This window comes from Scyliorhinus torazame, chromosome 7 (genome assembly GCF_047496885.1).
Source record: "Scyliorhinus torazame isolate Kashiwa2021f chromosome 7, sScyTor2.1, whole genome shotgun sequence".
Classification (NCBI taxonomy): Eukaryota; Metazoa; Chordata; class Chondrichthyes; order Carcharhiniformes; family Scyliorhinidae; genus Scyliorhinus; species Scyliorhinus torazame.
The window spans coordinates 70829209-70841599 of NC_092713.1; the positions used below are offsets into that span (position 1 = coordinate 70829209).

General features: G+C 43.6%; 1 protein-coding gene across 1 annotated transcript in view; it reads left to right on the top strand.

Moving 5' to 3' along the window:
* The first annotated feature begins 889 nt into the window (after nucleotides 1-889).
* Nucleotides 890-12391, top strand: part of LOC140426307 (ras-related protein Rab-3B-like) — a 275056-nt gene continuing 263554 nt past the window's right edge. The window contains exons 1-2 of the mRNA XM_072510893.1: nucleotides 890-1161; nucleotides 11879-12106. Coding sequence (XP_072366994.1) covers nucleotides 11879-12106 — 228 coding nt within the window. The 5' untranslated portion in view covers nucleotides 890-1161. The remainder of the gene's footprint in view (nucleotides 1162-11878; nucleotides 12107-12391) is intronic.

The window sequence follows — 12391 nt, forward strand, 5'->3', positions numbered from 1 at the left end:
ATCTATCATAATGTGATTAGTGATATGTACATAGAATGTGTGCAGTTGCATAAACCTGGCTTTATTCTCATGAGCATAGGAGATTGAGGGGTGATATAATTACGGTGCTTAAAATATTATACGAATTTGTTCAGGTAGATACATGAAAAATATTTCCTGTGACAGGGTAATGAAGGATGAAGGAATATAATAAAACTGGAACTGGAGGACTGAGAGCAGGAAGCTCTTTTTTCACTCAAATGATTATATAAATCTGGAACACTCTGTCCCTTTAAAAGGCGATGGAAGATGGACTAATTTGAACTTTCAAGACTGAAATGGATAAATGTTATGAGGATCAAAAAACCTGAAGCTAAGTAGGGTAGATGGAGTCGGGGCACAGTACCACAGGGTTATATTCTTGGACTTCCATTTCTCTGGTTGCTATAGTAATTTTGATCAATGACTTGAGAAGGAAATTGGATGGGCACTGGGAGGAAATAAAGTCCTGCAGGGCCACGGGGATAGAGCGGGGGAAATGGGAGTGGCTGGATTGCTCCACGGAGAGCCTGCATGGACTCGATGGGCCGAATGCCCCCCTCACCCCACGCGGGCGGCTCAACGGCTTAACCCTGAACTTCAAAACGTTAAGCAATTAAACGGTTAGCGACTCCACCTCAAAAAACCAGTTGATAGCCCACACAAGCAACTTTGAACCCCTGCATGCTTTTGTCATGGTTACGATCACAGATCAAGGTGTGGTGTGAAAGGTGTGGCCTATCTCATGTCACCACTACAAAAACAAAGTGAGGAAGAATGCTGCGTGCGGCATGACGTCCCCGACGTGTTTGGAGTAAAAGATAAATGCACGCTGAGAAAAGGGCGGGGAGACGCTTCTGATTCTCCTCTCTGACGCTTTGTCATTCGCCGTGTGCCCCGCCGGAGCGCTGAAGATGCTCGGATTGTGCTGCTGTCCCTTCACTCGCTGACAGCGGCAGAGCGGGGCTCCCCTCCTCACACCAACCTGCCCGGAGACTCTCTGCAACTCAACCTCTGCGGCCAAATCCACCTGGCCGTTGTCGTTAAACCTTGAAAGGGGAATTATATTTTGCTACCTTTTGACTTGTATCCGGGTTTAGCCCAGTTATTTCAGAGGAACTGGGTAGGATAGCACACAATAAGGTGAGCGTCTCTTTTGCTTTTTAACACCTCTTCCTTGGGCTTTGCAATTCAGATTGTGAGTTGAAGCAGCGTGGCTTGCCTTTCCAAATCCACCCCCGAAAGCTGATGATACTCTTTGGGTTTTCTTTCTGGTTACCGAAGTATTTTATTTTCGGCCAGCTGATCCCACCTGCCGAGTGGTATTAGTTTTTTGCTCAAGCGAATTTGCGATGAAACCTGCTCACTCTTACAACACCCCGCCCGCCCTGTTCGGCCCCCTCTCTCTCCCCCCATATCAGATCGCAAAATGTTTACTGTTTTGGAAGGTAAAGCAATTCCTGCCGAAGCGAACTGGACACCATATTAATACGTCTCTGGAACCTGGATATTTTAAATTGCTACAAGTGGTCAATTAAGTCTGCGCCTGCAAAAAATACACCTCGGACTCCCCTGTGAAACAACACAGCTTTATTTTGAAAGATAAAGCCGATCTAATCTGGGTTAACATTGCGTTTACTGTCAGGCTGTCCACCACGGGTTTACAACAGGAATTGAAATGTTTGACCGCATTTGCTTTTAAAAAAAGGCAACAATTTCACCACCTAGTCCCCAGAGGGACTTGAGTAACGTCAATCAGTCTTGTCATGTTTTTGTTCTCCAATACCAGATAGTAGTTGATTTAAAAATAGTGACAGCAGTGATGTCTATTGGAAAATTATTTCAAGTGTGCACCTGGTACTTTCTGGATCGTGTACCACGTGACGGATAGTTCGTAAAGGATTTAGTCACATACGGAGCCAGTAGATCCCCGTTTCTGTTAACCTTAAATAAAATGAACAAACTGGGTTTTGAAAGAATTATTTTGTTTTTAGGGTTTTTGCAACATAGCTGGTTACTTGCCCAATGTCAAACTTGTAAATTGCACTATTTCACAAGCAATTTGAGTGGCGTAGTGGAATTGTCACTGGTGATCCCCAGACCCAGGGTAATACTCTGGGGACTTGGGTTCCAATCGCTGCAGGTAGTGAAAATTAAATCCAATAAATATCTGGAATTAAAAGTCTAATGACCATAAAATCATTGTCGATTGTCGTGAAAAATGCAGCCCTTTAGGGAAGGAAAAGGATATCTGTCATCCTTACCTGCTCTGGTAATCTACAGTGCCCTCTGAAATGGCCCAGCAAACCGCTCAGTTGTATAAAACTGCTACAAAGTCAATAAAAAGAAAGAAACTGGAAGGATCACTTGGCATCGACCTAGGCATTGACAGCAACAACTGCCAAAACCTCCTTACTAACATCTAGGGATGGGAGAGCTGTGTCACAAACTAGTCAAGCAACAGCCTGACATAGTCGTACTCACGGAATCATATCTTACAGATTGGTTCCAGACACCAGCAGGACAGATCCAGCAGAGGTGGCGGCACAGTGGTATACAGTCGGGAGGGAGTGTCCTGGAAGTCCTCAAATCGACTCTGGACCCCATGAAGTCTCATGGCTTCAGCGCAAACATGAGCAAGCAAACCTCCTGCTGATTACCATGTGCCGTCCATAGCCAGCTGATTAGCCGTACTCCTCCATGTTGAATACCATTTGGAGAAAACACTGAGGGTGCCAAGGTGACAGAATACTCTGGATAGGGGACTTAAATGTCCAACACCAAGATTGTTTTGCTAACACCACTATTGACCGAGCTGGCTGGGTCCTAAAAGACATAACTACTGGACTGGGTCTGCACTAGGTGGTGAGGAAAACACATGCTGGACCTCATCATCACCAACCTGCCTGCCGCAGATGCATCTGTCCATTACAGTATTGGTAGTAGTGACCACCGCACAGTCCATCGTGTTGTGTGCCACCATCGTGCTGAATGGGATAGATTCAGAACATATCTACCAAGTTAAGACTGGACATCCATGTCGCGCTGAGGGCCATCAGCAGCAGCAGAACTTTACTCAACCACAATCTGTAACCTCATGGACTGGCATATCTCCCATTCTACCATGATCACCAAGCCAGGGGTACAACCTGGTTTCCGCCAAGAATGCAGGCGGGCATGCCAGACATACCAAAAATGAGGTGACATACTGGTGAAGCTACAACACAGGACTACTTGCATTTAAAAAAATAAATAAATAAATAAATTTAAGGGATGTGGGTGTTGCTGGTTAGGCCAGCATTTATGGCTCATCCCTAGTTGCCAATCATAAGGTGGTGGTGAGTTGCCTTCTTGAATTGCTGCAGTCCTTCAGGTGTAGGGACACCCACTGTGCTATTAGGGAGGTAGTTCTAGGATTTAGTCCAGAGACGGCAAAGGAATGGTGATATATTTCCAAATCAGGGTGGTGAGTGACTTGGATGTGAACCTCCAGGTGGTAGGGTTCCCAGATATCTACTGCTCTTGTCCTTCTAGATGGCAGTGGTCTTGGGTTTGGAAGTTGCTGTTGAAGGAAAATTGGTGAGTAACTGCAGTGCATCTTGTAGATGATACACATGGCTGCCACTGTTTGGTGGTGGAGGGTATGAATGTATGTGGAATGAGGAGTAATCAAGCGGGCTGCTTTGTCCTTGATGCTGTCGAGCTTCTTGAGTGTTGTTGGAGTTGCACTTATCCAGACAAGTGGAGAGTATTCCATTACATTCCTGACTTCTGCCTTGTAGATGGTGGACAGGCTTTGGGGGGTCAGGAGGTGAGTTACACGCCGTAGGATTCCTAGCCTTTGACCTGCCCTGGTAGCGACTATTAATGTGGCTAGTCCAGTTCGTTTTCTGCTCAATGGTAATCCCGAGGATATTGATTGTGTGTGACTCAGCGATGGTAATGCCATTGAATGTCAATGGGCAGTGGTTAGATCCTCTTGTCATAGATGGTCATTGCCTGGCACTTGTATGGCGTGAATGTAACTTGCCACTTGTCAGCCCAGGCCTGCATATTGTTCAGTCTTACTGCATTTGGACATGGACTGCTTCATTATCTGAAGAGCCGTGAATGAAGCTGAACATTGTGCTGTGCAGTCATCCTCAAACATCCCCACTTCTGACTTTATGGTGGAAAGCAGGCCATTGATGAAACAGCTGAAGATGGGCAGCACGGTGGTGCAGTGGTTAGCACTGCTGCCTCACGGCGGCGAAGTTCCAGGTTCGATCCCGGCTCTGGGTCACTGTCTGTGTGGAGTTTGCACATTCTCCCCGTGTTTGCGTGGGTTTTGCCCCCAACACAAAGATGTGCAGGGTAGGTGGGTTGGCCACGCTAAATTGCCCCTTAATTGGAAAAAATGAATTGGGTATTCTAAATTTATAATAAACAAAAAAGAAGCAGCTGAAGATGTTTTGGCCGAGTAGATTAACCTGAGGAATTCCTTATGTCCTGGAGCTGAGATGATTAACTTCCAACACCACAACCATCTTCCTTTGTGCTAGGTATGAATCCAACCAGTGGAGAGTTTTCCCCCTGATTCCCATTGACTCCAGATTAGCTAGGGCTCCTTGATGCCATACTTGGTCAAATGCTGCCTTGATGTCAAGGGCAGTCATTCTGACCTCACCTCGAGCATTCAGCTCCTTTGTCCATGAACTATGGCTGTAATGAGGTCAGGATCCGAGTGACCCTGGCGGAACCCAAACTGAGCGTCCATGAGCACTGAGTAAGTGCCGCTTAATAACACTGTTGATGACTCCTTCCATCACTTTGATGGAGAGTAGACTGATAGTGGGGTAATTGGCTGGGTTGGATTTGTCCTGTTTCTTGTGTACAGGACACACCTGGGCAATATTCCACATTGTCGGGTAGATTCCAGTATTGTAACCGTACTGGAATAGCTTGGCTTGGGGTGTGGCAGGTTCTAGAGCACAATATTACGGCAATAGTACTGAAAACTTATCAGGACCCACAGCCTTTGCAGCATCCACTGCATTCAGCTGTTTCGTGATATCACGAGGAGTGAATTGTATTGGCTAAAGACTGTCATCTGTGATGCTGGGCCCTCTGGAGGAGACCGAGATGGATCATCCACACGGCACTTCTGGCTGAAAATTGTTGCAAATGCCTCAGCCTCGTCATTTGCACATATGTGCTGGGCTCCTCCATCATTTGAGGATGGGGATATTTGTGGAGTCTCCTGCTCCAGTGAGTTGTTTAATTGTCTACTACCATTCACAGCTAGGTGTGGCAGGACTGCACAGCTCCAATCTGATGCATTCGTTGTGGAATTGCTTAGCTCTGTCTATTACTGGCTGTTTGCCACATAAGTAATCCTGTGTTTTAGCTTCACCAGGTTGACACCTCATTTTTCAGTCCACCTGATGTTGCTCCTGGCATGCTCTCCTGAACTCTTCATTGAACCACATGCTACGCAACATAAGTAGCAAACGATAGGCAGAGGTAAGCGATCCCACAACCAACGGATCTGATCTAAGCTCTGCAGTCCTGCCACATCCAGTCGTGAATGGTGGTGTGCAATTAAACAACTCACCGGAGGAGGAGGCTCCACAAATATACCCATCCTCCGTGATGGAGGAGCCCAGTATGTCTGTGCGAAAGACAAGACTGAAGCATTTGCAATAATCTTCACCCAGAAGGTGCCGAGTCAATTCAATTCATCCCACATGATCCAAGAAACAGCTGAAGCTACTGGACACTGCAAAGGCTATGCGCCTGACAATATTCTGGCAAGAATACTGAAGACTTGTGCTCCAGAAATTGCCGCTCCCCTGGCTAAGCTGTTCCATTACAGCTAATAACACTGATATCTACCTGGCAATGTGGAAAATTGCCCAGGTATATCCTGTACACCAAGCAGGACAAATCCAACCCAGCCAATTACCACCATATCAGTAAAGTGATGGAAGGGGTCATCGACAGTGCTATCGAGCGGCACTTACTCAGCAATACCCTGCTTACGGATGCTCAATTTGGGTTCCTGTCCTCATTACAGCCTTGGTTCAAACATGGACAAAAGAGCTGAATGCAAGAGGTGAGGTGAGAGTGACTACTGTTGACATCAAGGCAGCATTTGATCGAGAATGGCATTAGGGAGCCCGAGCAAAACTGGAGTCAATGGGAATCGGGGAAAACCTTCCATTGGTTGGAGTCGTACCTAGCACAAAGGAAGATGGTTATGGTTGTTTGGAGGTCTGTCATCTCCGTCCCAGGAGTTTCTCAGGGCAGTGCCCAAGGCCCAACCATCTTCAGCTGCTTCATCAATGACCTTCCTTCCAACATAAGGTCAGATGTGGGGATGTTCGCTGATGTTCACATTTGTGACTCCTCAGACACTGAAGCAGTCCATTTCCAAATGCAGCAAGACCTGGATAATATCCAGGCTTGGACTAACAAGTGACAAGTAACATTTGTGCCACACACGTGCCAGGCAATGACCATCTCCAATAAGAGAGAATCAAACCCCCCCCCCCAACATTCAATGGCATTACCATCACTGAATCCCCACTATCCACATCCTGGGGTTCCCATTATCCAGAAACTGAATTGGACTAGTTCTAAACTACAAGAGCAGGTTAAAGGCCAGGAACCCTGTGACGAGTAACTTCCCTTCTGACTTTCCAAAGCCTGTCCATCACCTACAGGACACCAGTTAGGAGTCTAATGGAATACTCTCCACTTGCCTGGATGAGTGCAGCTCCAACAACACTCAAGAAGCTCAATACCATCCAGGACAAAGCCTGCTTGATGGCACCCCTTCCATAAACATTCACTCCCTCTTCATAGTAGCAGCCGTCTGTATCATCTAAGAGGCACTGCAGAACCTCATGAAGATTCCTTCGGCACCATCTTCCAGACCCACGACCTCTACCATATAGAAGGACAAGAGCAGCAGACACATGAGAACCCCACAACCTGGAAGTCCCCCCTCCCCTCAAAGTCATACACCATTCTGACTTAGAAATATATTGGCGTTACTTAACTATCGCTGGGTCAAATCCTGGAACTCCCTCCCTAATAGCACTGCGGGTGTACATAAACCACATGAACTGAAGCGGTTCAAGAAGTCAGCTCACCACCACCTTCTCGAGGACAATTAGGGATGGGCAACAAATACTGGCCTAGCCAGCGAAGCCCACATCCCATAAAAATGATTTTAAAAAAAAGAAGTAACAGCTGTGAAGAACAGCAAGATTACCATTCACCGTCTTTCTCTTCCTACCAAATTTAACATTGGAGCTTTATGGGACTACTGGGATTTTATTTTTAAAGAAGCAAACACCGTTGCCGACTAATTTATCCAGCAGCACAGGAAGATACACCAAGTGAAGATAAAAAAGAGGACTGTGAATGCTTACCATTTGAAACAGAAATGAGAAAATACACAACTTATGACTAATTGGAAAGGAAAAAAACAGATGACCTCTCAAACTATCTATCATGGGCCCACCATTTGGTATTATACGATCAATGTATTGAGTTACTCCCTTGTTCTTAGTAAAACCCTGAACTGCATCTACTCTTTTCTGTTTCACCTTAATTTGTGCTCTGTCGGGTCCAAAGGGCACAGATTTGAGTGTATGGTGGACAGTTGGTTTAACCGTTCATATCTGACTAAACTACTTCGGGCACTATCTGGGTTTGTCATTCACCAGCCCAGGATCATTCTGTAAGGTAGAGATGACCAAGTACTTTTCTTCATTACGTTGGCCTACACTGGTTTTGGTCACTCAACAATTCAAAATTAAAATTCATATTCTTTTGTTAAAATCATGAAGGAATTTCATCCTTCCTATTCCTGTGGCCTTCTCTAATTCCACAACCCACTGAGAACTGTGTTTCGCTAACTCTGGCCCTTTCGAAGCCTCTGCTTCCTGAACTTGGAGCTTGTGCCATCACCCACCTAATCCTGATACTCTGGAATTTCCTCCCTAAACTTCCCCACCCGTCAAACTCTTTCCCTTACTAAAAGCCATCTCTTAGACCAAACGTTCAATTGAATATCTCCTGCTTTGACTGGCATCTATTTTTCCTTCTGATAATATTTATGCAGAGTTTCTGGATATTCGTTCTCGTCAATGCGTTCAGTAAATGCAAGTTACTGTTGTACATGTTCTGATAAAAGATCACACCAAAAGATTGATCTTTCTGACCCTCAGTGCAGTATTATGAGAGTGGGGCACTAACAGAGGTGTTGTCTTTTGGAGGGGGCCCATCTCCCCTCTCAGGTAGACATGAAAGTTTGAAGAACAAAAGAGTTCTTTCTTGGTGCCCTAGTCAACATTTACAATTTTAAAAAAGATTAGAGTACCCAATCTTTTTTTTTCCAATTAAGGGGCAATTTAATGTGGCCAATTCACCTACCAGGCACATCTTTAGGTTGTGGGGGTAACATTTATAATTGAGATGTAACTAAGTCTTAAGGAGACGACCTAGATCAGGATGATAGACTTGGGATTTGAAGTACAAAAATCCTCAATAGTTATATATATTTAAGCTATATAAAGACCAGTTGAATTTGGGTTTTATAGATTCTACATTTCATTTCCCTCTCTTTGACAACTACTTGGTCTATTTTGCAATAGTTTTGTCTGCAAGCTGTTGGCAACACTATCTGTTTGCCAATTCAGCATGCTTAGATGATTGCTGTACTGCTTCTTGTCTCCATTTTCTCTGCCAATTGATTGGTACTGGCTCTGACTGCAAGATGTCCAGGTCCTGGAATGTGCATTCCACTGAGCCTTCAGCATCTCCATTTATTTTCTTAGCTCAAAAACCTTTAGGTTTGAGTAGAGGTAGGCAGAGACACTTCCTGGAGATGTAGTAATAAATACGTTCAGGAACTCGTATCAGGAAAGCATATCAAACTTCACTGTCTCAATCCCCCTCATGCCCTGTCACTCCAGAGCAAAGCAAATTGTTTCCCCACCTCTTTAATCAAGATTTCTTATCATTCCTTCTTTAGCTTTGTCTCCATTTTGTCCTTCTGCATCTGTAAAGTACTTGCCAAGGTTTTCCTTTGATAAAGACTTAACATGAATACCAGTTTAATAAAAGCAAACATAGCTTCAGTTGCAAAGTTGGATATCTAACTTTCTATTCCTATATTCAAGTTGTTTACATCTATAATGAAAAGCTGAGGCCCCAGTCCAGATCTTTGGGGAACACTGTCATATCGTAATAGAGTAGATCCTTTTAGCCCTACTCTCTCTCTCTTAACCTATATAATAATAACTACCACAATCAGGGAATTGTTAATCACACCACTTGTATGATTAATTCACATATTACAGGTTCAATTCAAAGGCTGGTAAAGCCCCAGAAAACCAAGTTTAAACAGACCCGAAATTATTCGTATTAAAAATGAATTCAATCATCATAATATTGCTCAAACTCTTTTTAAAATCAATTTAGAGTACCCAACAATATCTTCCAATGAAGGGGCAATTTTTACCATGACCAATCCACCTGCCCTGCACATCTTTGGGTTGTGGGGGTGAGATCCACGCAGACACAACACCACACGGACAGTGACTTGGAGCCAGGATCGAACTCGGGTCCTCAGCGCTGTGAGGCAGCAGGATTAACCACTGCGCTACCGTGCTGCCGTGCTCGACTCCTTTTGCTTGGGACTGTTTGTTATGCTCTTTTATTCGAAGAAAGAACTGTTCTATCTAATTCCACCTTCCAGCTCTTGGTCTGTAGGTAACAGCATCTCAAACACCAATCTGTTTATGGTTAATAAAGGGATCAGGGGATATGGAGAGAAGGCAGGAAAATGGAGATGTGGAACATATCAGCCATGATCGAATGGCCTAATTCTGCTCCTACATCTTATGGTCTTGTCATATGCTTCAGTTAATGTTATAGATGTGAAATCCCGTGAAGGGTTCCCTGCACATACCAGGTATACATACCAGAAAGTTGCACGTGCTTCTTCTCAATGTCTCATCCATTAATTTTAACAGGTGTAAATTTATGGGCTGGGGATTTGTCATTTACAGGTATGTGCTGCTGTGTGTACACCAGAAATATCAATATTGAAAATCTTCCGAAAATTTTGACCATTCACATCCAGCCTAAAATTCATTCTGAATTTCCCTGTTTCAGATCAGGTGAGCTGGCTCTTCGGGGATAATAGTTTACTCTGAAACACCGTCACCCATTCAGTGCTGATCTAATTCCAGCTCATGAATTGAAATAGAATCTAAAAAGATGTAAACAGTACGAGTAGAATCCCCAGTCATCCAGATTAATAACAAACCACCTGACAGGCTGCTCTGATTCAGGGGAAAGATGAGGAGGAAGTTCACATTCAGTTTAAATCTATACAGTAAAAACTGAACTTGGCTCCCAGTGTAATTGAAGATTGAGTAGTGGCAAATACCATCACCAGGCCAACAGCGCAATTACATTTACTCAGCTGCATGTTATCTTGTGGAGTGATGTGATGGTGAAGTAACACATACATATTGAGAAAATATTTGAGTTTTGAATCTGTGTAGTGTCTGATTATATCGCCCTTTTAGATCAAAGGAACCATCTACTGAGTAATGAAAACACCATTTGAAAGTTAGTCCACGAGACAAACAATCTGGAGCTTGTTGCATTTGATCACAAGTATTCAATGTATTCCTAGGCTCAATACGTTTTTTTAAGAGCAGTTTTATGCAAATTAAGGTGAGGGAGCAGCTGGAGTGTTTTTTTTTTTCAGATGTGACAGGCGATCTTAATGAACACGCCCATCTTTAGCAAGTAAAGTGTCGTTCGGATATTGTCCATTAATATTTCCATCCGGAAACACCAACTTAAACTAACTGAACAGGATAACGCCTTTTAAATTTGTCATTGTGCTGTGCCTGGTGCACAGGTTAAAGTCCAACAGGTTTATTTGGAATCACTTAGCTCTCGGAGCACAGCTCCTTCATCAGGTGAGTGAAGAGCTGCACTTCGAAAGCTAATGATTCCAAATAAACTTGTTGGACATGTTTAATGTGAACCTGTTAATTGTTGTAATCGCCTTGTAAATTTACAGAAACTTATTTATTTAGGTCAGAAGGCAATGATCCTTAAACCTGCCCATCCCGAATTGTCCTTGAGAAGGTGATGGCCTGTTGCATTGTTGAACTTCTGCAGTTCATGTTCTAACGTTGGAAAAATAATGTATGTAAAACAAAAACGCAGCAAAAAAGACCAATTCATGTCTCACTCAGGAAGTTAAGGATAATAAATTAAAAGCGAAGCCTTGCAATGTTGCAATGTTACAAAAAAACAGTCGTATATCTGAGGATTGGGAGTGTTTTCAAAACCAGCAAAGGACCACCAAAAAGTTAATAAAAAGGGAAAAACTAGAATTAGAAAATTTAAAAATAAGTTAAAGTATAAGTATATAAAAATGGAGTAGCTAAAGTAAACATTGTTACCTTAGAAGTAGAGACAGGAGAAAGTAACAAAAGGGAATTATTGAATGGGAGAGGCATTGAACCAACATTTTGTGCCTGTTCTCACAGTAGAAGACACCAGTTTCATACCTGAAATAAATGGAAATCCAGGGGGCTAATGGTCTCCATCTGCTCCGATTTCTTGTGTTCCTGTGAAAGTTAAAAAGGAATCTTTGGCATGTACATCCGGTGTTTTTCTTTTAACCAGCTTGTTTCTGCACTATCACTTCATGCTCAATAATATTGTTGTACAAGCTCCTAATTTGTGATGAGTTCTTGTTCAGCATTGCCTTACGGCTTTATTACAGAGTGCCTATTTACAGTTATATGACCGTTTTTTCTTCATCTGCCATTTTTAGATGGCTTCTGCAGCAGATTCTAAATATGGACAAAAGGATGCCTCTGATCAGAACTTTGATTACATGTTCAAGCTTCTCATTATTGGAAACAGCAGTGTGGGAAAGACATCTTTCCTCTTCAGATATGCAGATGACACATTCACATCAGCCTTCGTCAGCACTGTTGGTATTGACTTCAAGGTGAAGACTGTTTACAGAAATGACAAAAGGGTCAAGTTGCAGATTTGGGTAGGTAATGTTCATTTTGTGTGCTACTCCCTAAATTGATGAAACACAGAATAAGATTAACCATTGCATGGTTACCACTGAATAGTTCAATATGGTAATAAACTCCAGAATTTTAAGGGGGAATGCGAGTGTTCACTCTCGGAAAACCACTGCCATTTACACTCACTTGAGCATTGATGGGCAGGACGTCTGTCTGTCCTTGGAAGGAAGTCCATCCAGTAGAGCTGTCAGCTAATCTGATTGGCCGACAGCTTTCCTAACCTGCCCAAGCACTGCAGCCCTCTG